This window comes from Stenella coeruleoalba (genome assembly GCF_951394435.1).
Source record: "Stenella coeruleoalba genome assembly, chromosome: 3".
NCBI classification, from domain to species: domain Eukaryota; kingdom Metazoa; phylum Chordata; class Mammalia; order Artiodactyla; family Delphinidae; genus Stenella; species Stenella coeruleoalba.
In genome coordinates, this window is record NC_137148.1 from 27,727,214 (window position 1) to 27,745,001 (window position 17,788).

General features: G+C 43.3%; 1 protein-coding gene across 1 annotated transcript in view; it reads right to left on the reverse strand.

Annotated features, from left to right (window-relative positions):
- The window catches only part of ADAMTS12 (ADAM metallopeptidase with thrombospondin type 1 motif 12), a 384,522-nt gene that overhangs the window by 79,914 nt on the left and 286,820 nt on the right, over positions 1-17,788 (reverse strand). The window contains exons 17-18 of the mRNA XM_079918928.1: positions 12,264-12,390; positions 831-1,044 (exon numbers count right to left, since the gene is read on the reverse strand). Coding sequence (XP_079775054.1) covers positions 831-1,044; positions 12,264-12,390 — 341 coding nt within the window. The remainder of the gene's footprint in view (positions 1-830; positions 1,045-12,263; positions 12,391-17,788) is intronic.

Sequence of the window (17,788 nt, forward strand, 5' to 3'; positions counted from 1 at the left end):
TCCATGGATAAATTCTGGCCTGTTGGTTTTACAAAATCATTTATTTTCTAGTCATTCCTTAGGTAACTGACTGAAATATGCATAGGGAAGCAGAGCAAGGCCCCTGGAGACTCCAGCACCCTTGGAGAAAGCAGAGGTCTACTTCTACTACAGACTCTGGGAGCACAAGGCCTGATAGTTCCGGGTCCCATGGTGACCCAAAGAAAATTAAAGCCTGGGAGTCTTTCGTGACCTCCTAGCCCATGAATTTCTAATTGTATGCAGAGAATTAGATCAGATTAATCTTGGGGAAATGCAACACTATTTGAATTTATGTGGCTAATACTATTACATGTCCTAAACCTTGATCAGGATTGAATAGATGGATGATGTGAGGGGCTTCTCCAAGTGACAAGTAAACTTACTGTCTATCATGCCAAGTAGAGTGACCCACCTTTGGTTTTTTTAGTATGAAACATAACTACCAGTAAATGTTTGACAAACCAACTCTTGGGGTAGGTGGGGGAGCCCTGATTTGCTACCAATGGTTTAATAATGGGCCAGCAAAAATCCTGAGGGTTTTTCAATTATCTGTCGTGAGTCTGAGCGAGCAAGATCCAGCTCATGCCTGGCGGGTATGTGACCACTGGGCAGGTGAGAGGAAGATCCTGTGAGAACGGAAAATAAGCACGATAGGATACTGGGAGGTGGGAAATGCAGGAAGTAGGCCAGAGGTTATAAACGCTGGCCATCGTGCACTTTTACCCCGGGTCACTCTGGATTAGTTAATAAAGAGGACTGGGTGGGGGGGGGGCTGACGAAGCAGCCTTCCTTTTGACCCCTGAGCTCACCTGACTCCAGTTGCCCACTGTCCAGTCTGACGGACACAAGATGTCTCTGTTGCAGGAGGTGAGGGTCTTGGGCTTCAGCAGGTGCTGGCAGTCTTGAGCCGGGAGAGCCTGCTGCTCGTCAGAGCCCATGGTCTGGATGCACAGCACTGTTCGCTTCTTCTCTCCGTGGGGCCCACATGTCGCCGAACATGCTTCCCACTCCCCTGCCCACCACCTGCAGACACACATGGACATGTCAGAGAAGGTCACTCAGAGGAGACACACATTCAGTTCAGCCACTGGCAAGAAACTGGGAGCAGACGCTCTGATTACAGAACTGGGAGGTCCCTGAAGATGCTCCAGCCCAGCAGAGGGAGCTCTGCGGACAGGGCCACGGCTAGCTTGTTCAATCACAGTTCCGGAAGCCAGCAGACTACTTGGCATAAGTAGATGCTAAGTAATAATGTCTGTAAATGGAAAAAAGAAAAAAAAAAATCCCTCTCTTTTCAGTCAAGAAAACTGAGGTCCAGTTTTCTGTTGTGCAACCTCAGGAAAGTTTAGGCCTTACTCTCCACATCTGTTAAATGGATGTAACGACACTGACTTTAGATGAGTGATGTGGATGCAACGAAACAGCAGTTTATGTACAGTGCGTAGTACAGAGTCTGACATAATACAAACTCAGTCATTTGTAATTATTGTTATTTGGACTTCTGCTTTTGACTAAAAGAATCCAATCAGAATCTAAGTCTCCTGGCTCCTAATTGAATGTTTTTCTATTTCAGTGTGAAGCAGGTACTTAAACACTTACTAATTTTCCATTATTTAGGAGACGATCAATCAGGGGCATGGCCTTCATTGACACCCCTCCCCCATCTCCTTCAGTCTACCTGTTAACATTCTCACTGATCCCTGTAATAAGAAAGGAGTAGAAAAACAAGAAACTTATGAAATAATTTCATTTTTTGTCAGCTGTTCTTGATGAGTTGAATAGTTGAAACTGTTGGCTAAATTAATATTCTGGATTCTCCATGGAAAAATGAAGATGTGTGCGCTTCCTCTACCTGTTATCATGGAAGATTGGCTCAAGATTCTGGGATGTGGACCCAGTGGTTTCACAGAAGTTGCTTTTGAAAGTGGCGAGGAGCCCTTTTCGGAGTCCCCTCTTTTCTTCCTTCCCCATCATTGTGCAAATCTTCCTTAACACAAAATACAGAACAGGTGTCTTGACCCAGTGTGGTTTGGGTCCACCGTTGCTATAGACATATGGTCTGCTTATTCATCCCTCTATGCAGGAATAAAATGGAATATTTGTTTTTCATGGGAAAACAGTACAGCATGTGAATTCCTTCATTCCTGATTTTAAGGAAACCTCCTGACCTTGAGAGAGGATTGAATTTTGAAGAAGATTAAACTTTGTGCTATTACTTATGTTTACAAAATATTGGATTTATTTAGGTAGAACTTCTTTGATTCTTATACTTTTTTTTTTTTTTTTTTGCGGTACGCAGGCCTCTCACTGTTGTGGGCTCTCCCGTTGCAGAGCACAGGCTCCGGACGCGCAGGCTCAGTGGCCATGGCTCACCGGCCCAGCCGCTCCGCGGCATGTGGGATCTTCCCGGACCGGGGCACGAACCCGCGTCCCCTGCATCGGCAGGCGGACTCTCAACCACTGCGCCACCAGGGAAGCCCTGATTCTTATACTTTTAATCTCTGGTTAAAAATATTAGAAGAAACTCTTCCTCAAGTCTGTTATACTCTTCAGTTAATAAGTAAGATTACTTTTTTATTCTTTGGTGTTTAACATCTGGACATCTGGTGTGGATAAAGAGCTAATATTGGAACCATATGATATGACACCAAATAAATGCCCACTCTATTATTCTAATTACTCTGTCCTACCTCTGACATTTCTAAGGGAGGCCAGACACACTATCGAATAGATCAAATGTCATTCTGGAAGGGCCTTAATGTGAGCTGACTGAAAGTCTAATTTATCTAGTTACTTGCTACAAGGCTTTCTGCTATGTCACCGCAAGGTGATAACAGACTTCCTTGTTTCTCTTTCTGAAATTTCCTCCACAGTCTCCTGGGTACATCTTGCATATGTTTGTCCCTAGTTTAAAGTGAAACCCATCCTCTTTATTTTCCAGGCCCAGGACTCAGGAGTTATTGCCAAATTGTTCTCTGTTGTCCATCTCATTGCTTTCAGTGTCTGTCATAACCACACCTCTTCTAGGAGATTTATAACAGAAGACTGTTTACATGCTCTGAGTGATTGATGAGAAGGACAATATAACACACAAAGAACTCAGCAGGACAAAAGGCCAAGCGCACCCATTTATTCACCCCCAATAAGACAACCTTTCTGGTTTCATCAGCATAGAATCAAGAACAACTTAATATGACGTCTTCCATTTTTGCCATTGATTTTTCTCTTGCCCAAAATTCCATGACACCTGTCAAACCTAACGTACAATTGGATAATTGATCATGCATTGTTTTGGATTGTTCGTTAGTCCCTATAATTAGTCAATCTTATCATTCCAGTTACTTTGTAAAAGTCCTAAGGACTGGGGCTCTATCAGTGATTCTCACTGTACCATCACCTGGAGAGCTTTAAAAAAGTTATCAGTGTTCAGGCCCCATTGCTATATTGGATGGCCAGAATCTCTTGGGCATAGGGCCAAGGTATCAGTGTTTTTTAAGAGTTCTTCGATGACTTTCATATGAAGTCAGGATTAGAAACCACTGGTGTTATGATACCAAATAAATGGATTTGATTGTTTATCTTTAAATTTTCCTACCCAAAAAATGGACACTGTGGTTTTAGTATGAATTATGTGTAACACAGAAGTGTGTGTGTGTGTGTGTGTGTGTGTGTGTGTGTGTGTGTCGAGACCCCCAAAGAACCTGTAGTTGCCCTGGAAAACTTTACTATAGTTTGGAAATCAAGTACAAAGATCTGTATCTTCTACCCGCACCCATGCCAGTGCTTGCTCAGGAAGCTCTGACTACCAATAAACCAATAAGTTACAAAAATGAACTCTTCCTAACCCTCACTACTCAGAAAACTGAAAGTCCTAATCTGAATTTGTTAAACTCTTGCTCAGAATAGTAATTTGCTTAAAAATATCAATTTTTATAATTACTATCTTTGTACTAATCTTTTCCCTAATAGCATTTACGTACATCCCCAAATCCAATTCAATTGGCATCCCACATCCCAACATAACAATCGTTATTACAAGATAGGCACTATTGCTTCCTTGATCTTTAAACACAGTGTATCCACATTCTCACCGTATCCTGTTCATTCCACCTCATTTTCTCTAGCTTTCTTGTTGTCTCCCATGCACACCATGCTCATTCCTCTCCCACCTCTCAGAGACTTTTCCCAGTCTCAGTGACCCCTTTCCTTTCATTTAGATGGGTGGTTCTCAACCAATGGAGATTCCCACAGCCACCTCCCCAGGGGACATTTGGGAATGTCTGAAGACATTTTTGGTTGTCACAAATGAGGGTGGAGATGTGCTCTTGGCACACCTCTAGTGGGCAGAGAACAGGGATGCTGCAAAATATCCTACAATGCACGGGACACCCCCCACGGCAAAGAATTATCCAGCCCAGAGTGGCTCTAGTGCTGAGGCTGAGAAACCTGGATTTAAATCATGAGCCATTCTTTTGGCATTGAAACCTACATGAAGCTGTCAGGGTGGAAAGAGTTTATGGAGTTGGAGTTTATGGAGCATTTGGATATGCTGGGCATCATCACAGCTGTAGGCTAGCAGAGCCTTACTTTGTTGTAAACCAAAGTTCAGAGAGAGGTCCATATAAAGAAGAGACTCAAATGACCTCTTTCTGGAGTCAGATACACTTTCAATTCCAAAGAATTTCTTTCTTGACAGGCTATCCCATCCTGGAGTGTGCTGCACAAGACTTTCATTCTGAAAGCCATTGACCATATAACACATATTTCTTTATATATATATATATATATATATATATATATATCTTAATTTTTTAATTTTAATTTTTTGGCTATGTCGGGTCTTTGCTGCTGTGCGTGGGCTTTCTCTAGTTGCAGTGAGCAGGGGCTACTCTTCGCTGCAGTGCGTGGGCTTCTCGTTGCCGTGGCTTCTCTTATTGCAGAGCCTGGGCTCTAGGCACGCAGGTTTCAGTAGTTGCAGCACGTGGGCTTGGTAGTTGCGGCACGCGGACCCCACTAGTTGCGGTGCGCGGGCTCTAGGGTGTGCAGGCTTCAGTAGTTGTGGTGCATGGGCTCAGTAGTTGTGGCTCACGGGCTTAGTTGCTCCGCGGCATGTGGGATCTTCCTGGACCAGGGATCGAACCCGTGTCCCCTGCATTAGCAGGTGGATTCTTAACCACTGCACCACCAGGGAAGTTCCCAACACATATTTCTTATGTAGAGATTACCAGAAGCTTTTATTAAATCTTTAAAATCTGTCTTAAGTACCCATTTGGGAAAGAACACAGAATGTCCAAATTGGATGTAGAGACAAATTATTACTGAAGGATAATAAACCAGAAATAAAAGATTAAATCTTGCATAAAATCATTTTAGGAGGGGGAAATGACAGCTCTGAATGATGGGGATGAACTTTTCAGATAGCATGAAAATTAGGTGATAGAGGAATATATTGCAACTTGAAATTCATATCCAAGGAAACTACTGGACTAAGCTTTCAAAGACAAATAATATTAACACAGCCATCGACATTTATTATTTATTCTTTAAAAAAGCAAATCAACTTAATTTCCTTTCTTTAATCCCCTTGTGAGTTTGCAGGCATGATTTAGCTTTGAAGTTAGAACTTTCTCCTTGTTTATAACATTTTCATTGTGTTTTAATGTGTGAGAAATATTGTAAATTTTGGGAATCTGATTTTACCAAAAGCTGTTCATCCGGAGATCCTGGGCAGCAACATGGTGTACTAGCAGCAGCATAGAATTCTCAGTAGACCAATCTAGGTTCAAATCTAGACTCTACCACTTATTGTTAAGTGACTTGGGAAAATTTTTGTGAAGACTTTAGTGTCCTCATCTGTACAATGACATAAAAGTATCTACCAATCAAGACTGCTAACGTGAATAAATTTTTTGGTAATATGGAAAGAGCTTGAAACAGAATGGGTTCTCAATCCAGAAATCACGCTCCTTGGTATTTACCCAAAGGAGCTGAAAACTTTTTGTTCACACAAAAACCTGCATATGGATATTTCCAGTAGCTTTACTCATAATTGCCAAAGCTTGGAAGCAACCAAGATGTCCTTCAGAAAGTGAATGGATATTCCATCCAGACAATGGAATACTATTCACACTAAAAAGCAATGAGCTATCAAGCCATCAAAAGACACAGCGAGGGCTTCCCTGGTGGCGCGGTAGTTGAGAGTCCGCCTGCCGATGTGGGGGATGCGGGTTTGTGCCCCGGTCCGGGAAGATCCCACATGCCGCAGAGCGGCTGGGCCCGTGAGCTATGGCCGCTGAGCCTGCGCGTCCGGGGCCTGTTCTCCACAACGGGAGAGGCCACAGGGGTGAGAGGCCCGCGTACCGCAAAAAAAAAAAAAAAAAAAAAAAAAAAAAAAAAGACACGGCGAAACCTTAAATGCATATTACTCAGTGAAAGAAGACAATTTGAAAGGTTATATATTGTATGATTCCCACTATATGGCATTCTGGTAAAGGCAAAACTATGGAGACAGTAAAAAGATCAGTGGTTGCCAAAGGAGGGAAGTGGAGATGAATAGGCAAAGCACAGAGGATTTTTAGGTAGTGAAAATACTCTGTATGATAAAATAATGATGGGTACATGTCATTATATATTTGTCAAAACCCATAGAATGTACACCACCAGGAGTGAGAACCCTACGGTAAACTATAGACTTTGGGTAATTATGATATGTCAATGTAGGTTCATCAATAAAAAAGTAAATAAATAAAGCAAAAGAAAAAAGTAAAAATAGTGGGTTCTTAAAAATTGTTAGTTACCTCTGTACCACCTGGGAATACTAACCACCCTCTATCCCCTGACTTTATCATGAATCTTTTGGGAAGCTGAAATGCAATCATAAATAAGAAGGACTTCTGTAAATTAGCCATTATGTTGGAATATTTCATGGCATTCTATTTAGCTTATCATATGCTACTTCAGAATGCATTTTCAGAAACTGTACCTGTTATGTGCTATATTTACTTAATATTTTCAGGAGTCAAATATCTCTAACCAAGTTACAGAGCCTTATCTATTTCAACAGAAATGAACTACCTAAAAGAAGCACCATAGGTGAATTTACCAGTTGTTATTTTGATAAAGATTTAGTCCAGATGCGTTAAATAAACAAATACAGATTCAGGGAAAAGAACACATATACAACACTAGGACAAATAAATATTAAAAATGAAATTTCAATAAAATTAGCTAGCTGGGGTCAAATACAGGTACCATAAATTTTAAACATAAATGTATGTATGTATGCATGTAATTTTGTGTGTGTGTGGTGTGTGTATCACCTTCAGTATAAAAAAAAACAAACAAGGACATACATTTTACTTTCCAGTTTAAAAAATCCACTACTGGGGGACTTCCCTGGTGGTCCAGTGGTTGAGAATCCACCTGCCAATGCAGGGGACACGGGTTCAATCCCTGGTCCAGGAAGATCCCACATGCTGCGGAGCAACTAAGCCCGTGTGCCACAACTACTAAGCCTGTGCTCTGAAGCCCGCGAGCCACAACTACTGAGCCCACGTGCCACGACTACTGAAGACCGCGTGCCTAGAGCCCGTGCTCCGCAACAAGGGAAGCCACTGCAATGAGGAGCCCGCACACCGCAACGAAAAGTAGCCCACACACAGCAATGAAGACCCAACGCAGCCAAAAATAAAATAATAAAAATAAATTAATTATAAAATTTAAAAAAAACAACACCACTATTGGGATGATTAATATCCCTCTCTGAAGGCTGTGCCTTTAGCCTGAGGTCTGAACTGGGTAAATTCAGGCTTGATCTGCTAATTTGTTGATCTTGAAGTATCACAAGCTGGAGCCCACGCATTAATCGTGTACAGAAACTCAAGAAACTCGGAACTTGGGAAATAGATACCAGACAGAGAGAAATCAAAACAAAAAATGCTACCAAATAATAAGGATTTAAAAAGACTTGTCAAATTGCATGTGCTTTGCTCTGCTTCCGTAAGTATAATCTTCAAATTGTTTAGAGGGAATCGGAGGAAATTATGTTTCCAACACGACAGCAGAAACTGGAAATAGGACGGATTGTTTTCCTCCCTTGACGTACAGTGGTGTAGAACGGCAGAAGCAGCAGCTGCAAAAATGATCACCAGCTCACCAAGAAAACCTGGTCACCGGATGTCACATTTGTGCTGATTGGGACAGCACAGTGACTGCCTGGTAACCTGGTTCCAGGTATTTGCAGCCATCAGCACTTGAATTCTAACTGCCGGGGCTTCATTACTGATTTTATGGGAAGGGGTTGTGTAATTGGTCCATTCCAAAATTTTGCTCTGAATCAACACACTGCATCCATGCACTCAGCTTAGGAAGCCTTCCAGGAAAACAAAAACCCAAAGTATCGTTTACCTTGTTCTAACAATGCCGCTCTTAGAACTGAGAGAGAGAGAGATGTGAGGTAACCACAAAGCCCCAGGGAGGACAGGGACCATAGCCAGCGAGGAGGGGAGTCGTTAGGAAGGCATCCAGGTGCCTGCCTGCTGAGCCCAGACAGGAAGAGTTCCGTTCTGCTGGTGTGTGTGTATCTCACGTAGCCCTCCTGGCTGTTAGCTTCCTTAGGAAGTGACGTATTTGTGTTACTTCAGAAAATCCTTTGCCACATGCTCTGAGGAAACCCTAATCACATGGTTTTCCAAGTTTTGGTGCTTCTATGACTTGGTGGAAGGATTGCCTCTGCTCTCCCCCTGCTTTTACATTGTGCTTACATTATGCTGCCTGGGCTAGTTTCCTAGGGCTGCTGTAACAGATCACCACCAACCTGGGGGCTGAAAACAACAGAAATCTAGTTTCTTATAGTTCTGGAGGCCAGACATCCAAGTCAGCATTACGGGGATGAACTCAAGGTTTTGGCAGGGCTGTACTCCCTTCGAAGGCTCTAGGGAAGATCCATTCCTTGTCTCTTTTCAATCTCTGTTGGCCGCCAAGCACTCCCTGGCTTGTGGCCCATCACTCCAATCTTTAGGCCAGTGTCTTCAAATCTTTCTGCTCCAACTTCATATTGTTTCTCATCTGTGTGTGTGTGTGTGTGTGTGTGTGAGTGTGTGTGTGTGAGAGAGAGAGAGAGAGAGAGAGAGAGAGAGAGAGAAAGTTCCCTCTGACTCTCCTATAAGGACACTGTGATGGAATTTAGGGCCCAAGTGGGTAATCCAGCATAATCTCATTTCAAGACACTTTAACTTAATCACACATGCAAAGACCCTTTTTCTAAATAAGGTAACACTTGCAGGTTCTAGGGACCAGGATGTGGATATCTTGGGGGTTAGATTTTAGCCACCATATGACTATACTCAGGGCCAACTTCAAGTCCCCAGAGTTCAGCCTGTATGACTTAAGAATTCCTCTATCAAGGCTCCTCCTCTGTGTCTACCAGGCTTCAGTCTCAGCTCATCTCCTGTCTGCCAGCCTCTGGACTCTTGCCCCAGTATCTGTCTCCTTCTAGCGCTGGTTGTATCTTTTTTTTTTTATAATAAATTTATTTATTTATTTATTTTTGGCTGCATTGGGTCTTCACTGTTGTGCGTGGGCTTTCTCCAGTTGCAACGAACGGGGGCTACTCTTCGTTGCAGTGCATGGGCTTCTCATTGTGGTGGATTCTCTTGCTGCGGAGCATGGGCTCTAGGCACATGGGCTTCAGTAGTTGTGGCGCAAGGGCTTAGTTGCTCCGCAGCATGGAGGATCTTCCCGGACCAGGGCTCGAACCTGTGTACCCTGCATTGGCAGGCGGCTTCTTAACCACTGCGCCACCAGGGAAGTCCCTAGCACTGGTTGTATCTTATTATAGAGTCACCTTCTACTAGAAAGTTCTGTAATTAGAGTTTAGAGGTACGTAAAGATAACCACCCTATGGCAACTGAATTCTGAAAATAGTGAAGCCAAGATTTTAGCTACAGGTGAATAAGAAAATGTCAGATACCGATTGATGTCTCTTCTAAAATAGAGAGCTGCTACAATCTTCAATCCAGTCTTCTTTGACCGTGTTGCTTTTATGGACATGGCTAATATCCCCAGCTATACCTTGGTCCCAGCTGGTTAGTGTCCACATCAAAACCTTCTGGTGCCCACCACGCCTAGCAGAGTGCTTGCTTCTCCTCAGACACAGACTGAGTAGGCGGTGAGGTGCATGCCTCTTTGAGGAGCCTGCTCTATGTCGACCTGCTGCAGGCTTTGAGCTAGTTAGCCTTGAGTATTTGGAGCTCTGCCTGGAACCAGGTATCCAGACACATATCTCTTTTTTTTTTTTTTTTTTTTTTGCTGTATGCGGGCCTCTCACCCTTGTGGCCTCTCCCGTTGTGGAGCACAGGCTCCGGATGCGCGGACTCAGCGGCCACGGCTCATGGGCCCAGCCGCTCCGCGGCATGTGGGATCTTCCTGGACCGGGGCACGAACCCGCGTCCCCTGCATCGGCAGGCGGACTCTCAACCACTGCGCCACCAGGGAAGTCCCATATCTCTTATTATATCACAATATCACAGTGCTCAGTAAATGGTAACTGTTACATGGTTATTATCACTGTCGTATCTCTCATGGAACATAATGAATGCTTAACAAATATTTGCTGGTAATATTAAGGCCCAGGCAGACTAAGTGAAATAATAAAAATGAGAACCTGAACCCCAGGGATAAAATTAGCTTCAAGAAATAAACAGCTGTGGTTTTAAAAAGGTAGCCACTCACCAGGGAGGGTGGCTTTGAAAAGTGAGGTGAGAATCCCAGGTGTGTATGTACTGGTACTCAGCTAGTGAGGGCGAAAGGAAGTGACATGACAGTCGTTAACTCTGAGGGAGAATAAGTATGCTGGAAGCCCATAAGCTCTGCGGCGTGATAGGCTATTGATTAGATAAGGCTAGCGATAGGAAACGTTCCTCTTTCCTGGCTCGTTCTTCCCTAAGAAGGATTTATAGAAACTGCAATTACATACAAAACCTAGAGGGGCCAAATCCTGTGCTCAAGTCCCTAGTTCTTCCCAGCAAGAGAGTTACAGGGAAGAGCAGCAGCTCTGTCCTGCCTCAGTGGAGGTGGGGTCCAGCTCTGGACCTCACAGCCCACTTTGTACCTGGAAGAAACCACAGAACTGGATAGAGAATCAACCTGACTCTGAGATGAGAACTGCCTGGCCTCTGGGACCTCGCTGTTCGGGCCTATAAGAGACTGACACTGTTTGACTTAACTGACTTGTCTAGACACTTCTTTTTGACCTAGTTCTCTGGCCTTTATCCCATTCTTCCAGCTCTTCTTTAGAATTCAGCCTGTCACTTGGTAGATTGATTATGCCAACTGGCTCCCTCCTGTTAAACTAAACTCTTCTTAATATGTCTTCTTGGGACTGGAATGAATGCCTGATGGAATCTGCAACCGAACTACATCCTGTTTAAGGACAAGAGAGAATGAAGACACTCCCCAGAATTAATTCTTTCTTTCCTTTCCTCTCTCTTTCCTTTTTCTCTCTCTCTCTCTCTTTCTTCCTCTTCCCCAGCTAACATCCCAGCTACCTTCTAGAATCTTGAACCAATACGATTAGGAGCAAGTGAATACCTGTATAACAGTGGTTCTCAACCAAGGGTGATTGTGCCCCCAGGAGACATTTAGCAAAAAATGTTTGGAGACATTTATGGTTGTCACAACCTGGGTGGGGAAGATGGAGTGCTACAAACATCTAAATAGACACAGGCCAGGGATGTTGCTAAACATTCTGCAATGCACAGGACAGCCCCCTACAACAAAGAATTATCCAGCCCCAAATGCAGCAGTGCTGAGGTGGAGAAAGCCTGGTCTGTAAGTCCACTCTTCCAGGCAGCGACCTGAACGTGTCAGCATGTTATCTAGAAGCTTCTGTGGCACTGGTTGGTAAATGTTCTTGGAAGAACCAAGCCCAATTAGCTAAAGAATTTTTGGATGATTTACATACCATTCTCTTCAACAGCGCTTTGGGACTTAAGTCTTACCAAATAATTAAACACAGATCACACAAGCTTTGTAAGAAGTACTGCTCTCTGGGGAGAAAATGTCCCCTTCACAGCTTGTCACAGGTTCCAACAGCATAGCCACAGGAACCTGTGACAGCTTTCCCGTAATTATTCTAATAACAAAGCCACACAGCCCCCTTGCAGCACGGAGCCCTGGATTACTGTTAAACCAGCCACCACTGCAGGTAGACACACAGCTCTCCAGCTGTTACCGACGCTTACCTGGGTGGACAATCCTTTTCACGACACTTCTTCTGTCTCCCATTGGGTTGTGTTTCTGGGTCACAGAACGTAGCTTTCACCATCCCGCGACCCTTCTTCACGCAATGGGCAGTCTGGCGGCGTATACCTGGGGGTCGGGCAGAACGGTTCACATATATTAAATCCCGAGCCTACATTCTCAGTGTCAGGTGAGGCCCCTGGTCATGCCTACAGCTGATGGGAAGGTTGTCCATAAAGTATTTGGTTTTAACATAGGGGTGAGGAATGGGGACCTCTTATTCTCTCTACTCATGCTGCAGGAGGCAATGGGTGGAAAAGATCTTGCTTAGGAAGGACCACAGATAATATAGGCAGATTAATATATAGTCTAATATGAAGATTACAATCTAGCTGTGGAGACAAGACTAACACACATATGCCAAAAAAAAAAAAAAAACAGAAAAAAAACAAGGTGAGATTTATATAGTGAAAGCAGATACCATCACCAGTTATTATAACACAATCATACATTACTATTTTAATGAAGGAATGGAGGAGTTGGGAGCTTTATATTAGTTGTTTATAAACTCTGAAAGACAGGAATCAAATTCAAAATAATGTGAAGTTTGAGAGGTGATGTTTTTTAAAGTAGAGGGTTTTGATAGCAGGGATTGATAATACTGCTGCTTTCTGAAATCGGGTTGGTAAGTAAGTAAGTAAGAGAAGCACACGGGAATGGCCAGGTCCACAGGAAAGCAAAGCACATGTGTGGGCTGGATGTGACTTTGGATATATAACAATAGTTAACACGTGTGGTGCTTGCCTTGCCCAGGGCACTATTCAAAATTGTGTATGTGTATGTGTGTGTGTGACTACCTATATATGTCCCAGACAAATATATATACATATGTAAGTGTGTGTGTGTGTGTGTGTGTGTGTGTGTAATGTGGTACCTATTATCCACCATGATATATAATGACTGAAACCTCACAACGACTCAATGATGTCAACACTGTCATTACTGCTATTAGATGAGGAAACGGAGGCACAATGAAGTCACATAGGTTGAGAAGGCAAAAGAAAGGACCAGTGGCTTTGCTAGCAGCTAGGATATCATTAGCAAGAGAACGCAGAGGAGTGGCCAGAACCCCATGGACTAGGAGGTAAAGGGCAGTGGGAAAGAGAGTCATCAGCTCTCCGGAGAGGGCTAATGCTTCTTTCCATGAGAAATGTGCAATGGGTGAGAAGACTGAAGATGGAGGCCCCGGGGATGGGGCCATCAGTCTGCACGGAGGGGAGCGCCCTGAGCTCTCAGGGCATCCAGGCCTCGAGTAGGCTCACTGGTGAAGCCCAGAATTGGAAAGGCCACGGGTGCACCAATAAGCTAGTCACCTCCTCACTTTAGCACCCATGACCTGGAGGGGCTTCCCCACAACCACAAGGCTGGCGGGATCTGAACTGGGGCGGCTCCCCTACCACCTACTGCCTCACACTCCCTCACGCGGACTCCTCCAGTCTCCCGGGCTGGCTGCATACTCAGGTGCCGGACACTGCATCTCGCCATTTAAAAATGTCAGAGGGAGTTGCAGAACAGTAAGTGAAGCCTTTAAAATAAATCAACAATATTTTACTGTTAAATTAATGTTATTTTATTCTTGTGAAGAGATAGGTAACCTTTCAACCACTCAGGCTTTCTCAACTGATGGACTACGTGTTCTTTTTCCTTTGTCATATAAATAAAGCACTACGAACAGCTGGAAGCAACATTATGAAAGAAACTTTCATGGCACAATGAGTGAGTCATTGTCTGGAAAGACATGAACACCTACAGAGAAGTCTTAGACAATATGAGTGGAGTGGAGACCAAAATGGTTGAAGTCAGAAAAGCTGACGTGTATCTGCCATCATAGAAAAGAAAAAAGAAAAAGCTTAGCTCTTAGACGTTTCATTAGAACTTTGGGTAGTTTGGCAAATGCTTGATGTCAAAAATAAAAGGCAACTGTCAGGTGACTCTCAGAGGTTGGAAACATCCCCCAAAAGCCTTGTTTCTGCGCATGGATAGCAAAGATAAGCATACTCAGGGCTTGACTCCAGAAGTAGTAGGAGGGCACAGAACATTACAAAAAGTCTCTGCCAAGAAGTTAATAACATTTCATGGGTCGATCTGCTGGACCAGCAGCCAGATGAACGGCTGGATGGGCCAGGCAGATGCTGCCAAGTGCACGGAGGAAAATTAATAGCAACGTGTCAGGGTTTTTCTGTTGGGATTAACGGTCGTGGTGACCACTAATCTTCTATTCTTCTAGCTCTTGAGTTCTCACTTGACACATACAAAGCTAAGCCCAAACCCTCCATTGAGGGGCTCCAGTTCAGAAGATTGATTTCTCCCATGTTATAGGAACACAATACCTGGCCAGGTGCTTCTGCCTCTACTTTGATGCTTGTGGGTTCATTTGGTAAAATTTAATCTATAATTTCATGCCTTATCAAATTCTGGTTAAATAAATAAAATCCAAGGGTCCTGGGTTCTAGTGTCTACTTTTCCTTCTACCCATCACTTGGCTAACTGCAGGAAAATGAGAATAATGACATTCAGACTGGTTAAGGGCAGGATGCTGAGCTAGTTGATTTCTGGGAGTGTCATTCACATTTAAAAATCTATAATCCATGAAGGGAAGATAAAGTTTAATCATTGAAAACACTGGCTAATAAGAGGATTCTGGTTAATGTAATTTTACCATTAACTTGGAAAATAGTTTGTTGCAACTCTTGTCAGAAAGTTTCAAAATTATTAGTTCATATTGCCTTAGTAAATGTGAATATGACAAGTTGTATTTTCCAAAGATGGCTGCAAAAATAATCTCTCATCTGGCGTGTTCTTCTACAATGTGACCATGATATCACTCCATCATGACACGGACTCTAGTTACCCTGGCCTGGGACTGAATGCAGAAATGAAGTTGTGTGAATTCAGAGGCTAGGTCATAAAAGACCATGCAGCTTCTATCTGATTCTTTTGGATCTGTCACTCTCAGGAGCCTCTGCTGCCATGGGGTAAGAAGCTTACACCCTTGGAGAGGCCAGGTGTAGGTGCTCCAGTTGATAGTCCCCAGTGAGCCATCCAGCCCAGGTGCCAGTCATCTGAGCACAGAAGCCTACAGATGACTCCAGCTCCCAGACATCTGAGTCATTCTTAGCCATCTAGGTCTTCCTAGGTGAGATGCCAAACATTGTGAAGCTAAGACACACCATCCCCATTGCATCCTGTCTAAATTTCTGACCAGGAGCATAGTAAAATGAGGGCTGTTTTACTGTACTAAATTTAGGTTGATATGTTATATAGCAGTAGTAAGTGGAACAGTACTCAATAAATGCTAGCTTTCTTCCTTTCTCAAGACAAGACCCAGAGCTACAATACAGCTTGGCTTGCTAGGACACTAACCACTACTGATTTTATTGACTTTTCATTTCATCTTCTCCTGTGTTACACTTTTTCTGTTTCCATTCCAGATCCCTTCTGCAGCTGCTCGGAACCCTGGGAAGCTGATGCTATAGATTGCTGTGGCTTCCAGTTGGATTTGGGGAATGGAGGCGCTGTCTCTTAGGATAACTGCTCCTTCTTTTACTTCTTCAGGCCTAGGATGGTAGCCTTGTTCCCCCAATCCTCTACTATTAATGGACAGAGGTAATGAATCATCTTTCTTGGTTTCCCTAAGTCCAACCCACACCTTTGAAAGTAGTCAAGGTATTCTGTTTGGGTGTGCAGGGCACCCTGACTGATAATGTCTCCTTTGCAGTAAAAAAAAATCAAACCATCAGTCTTGAGTGACATAGTCATTAATTAACTCTGTAAACCAACTGCTGGAATAACAGAATCTTTCTTTGACATAGCATATTGTAATACCTCTTGTGGAGGGGGTTAGAATGAGGTCATCCTATTAAGAGCAGTAATCATGATGTAACACTGCAAATGCAGAAAGTAGAAGAGCTTAAGGCTGAATCTGTATGACCTTGAAATTTCCCTGGTATTCAAAAAAGACAAATGATATTGGCTTTTAATCTGGCTTTGCTTTTGGCCCCTTTCTCTTACACATTGAACACAGACCTCAAAGAAATTCTAGTTAATTAAGGATGCCAATCAATATATTGGCCCAGAACTACGTTAGCTGCTTATCTAGAAGTATTTACTTGAAAAGGGCATCAAGTGGAAATCAATCACATTCTAAAATATATGACAATCAAATTCAAAATGTTATTTATAGAGGATTCTGAGTTGCTTTCTCCACATAGCAATGAGAGTGTCACCATGCACCTGTAAATATTTGGTAAATCTTATTAGATACTAGCAGTGAGAGATCAGTTAAGACCTTCTACTTTTTAAGAATTATCTTCAGGAATTAATCACCAATGCCTAAGAATTTAATCAACCATGGCTGTGTAGTGAAGCCACCATTAAAATACAAAAGGAGGGGTTTCAGAGAGCTTCCAAGTTGGTGAAGCAGAATGCCTCCACGTGCCACCGTGCTGGGCTCCAAACTCCAAGAGGATTGAAGTTTCTTTGTTCTCGACCTAATGCTATGAATCTCTTCATCCGGCTATTGGTACCTGTGCTTTAAAATCCTCGGTAATAAACCACTCATCTGCCACGTGGCTAACAGGGTCTTGGCACTCTGGCTGAGTGTCAGGCCTGTGCCTCTGAAGTGGGAGAGCCAAGTTCAGGACACTGGTCCACCAGAGACCTCCCAGCTCCACATAGTATCAAACGGCAGAAGCTCTCCCAGAGACCTCCATCTCAGTGCTAAGACCTAGCTCCACTCAACAACAAGCAAGCTACAGTGCTAGACACCCTATGCCAAACAACTAGCAAGATAGGAACACAACCCTACCAATTAGCAGAGAGGCTGCCTAAAATCACAATATGGTCACAGACACCCTAAAACACACCACAAGATGCGGTCCTGCCCACAAGAAAGACAAGATCCAGCCTCACCCACCAGAACATAGGCACTAGTCCCCTCCACCGGGAAGCCTACACAACCCACTGAATCAACCTTTGCCACTGGGGGCAGACACCAAAAACAATGGGAAGTATGAACATGCAGAATGCGAAAAGGAGACCCCAAACACAGTAAGTTAGGCAAAATGAGAAGACAGAGAAACACACAGCAGATGAAGGAGCATGGTAAAAACCCACCAGACCAAACAAATGAAGAAGAAATAGGCAGACTACCTGAAAAAGAATTCAGAATAATGATAGTATAGATGATCCAAAATTTTGGAAACAGAATGGAGAAAGTACAAGAAATGTTTAACAAGGACCCAGAAAAAACTAAAGAGCAAACAAACAATGATGAACAACACAATAAATGAAATTAAAAATTCTCTAGAAGGAATCAAGAGCAGAATAACTGAGGCAGAAGAACAGATAAATGATCTGGAAGATAAAAGGGTGGAAATAACTATTACAGAGCAGAATAAAGAAAAAAGAGTGAAAAGAATTGAGGACAGTCTTTGAGACCTCTGGGACAACATTAAATGCAAAAACA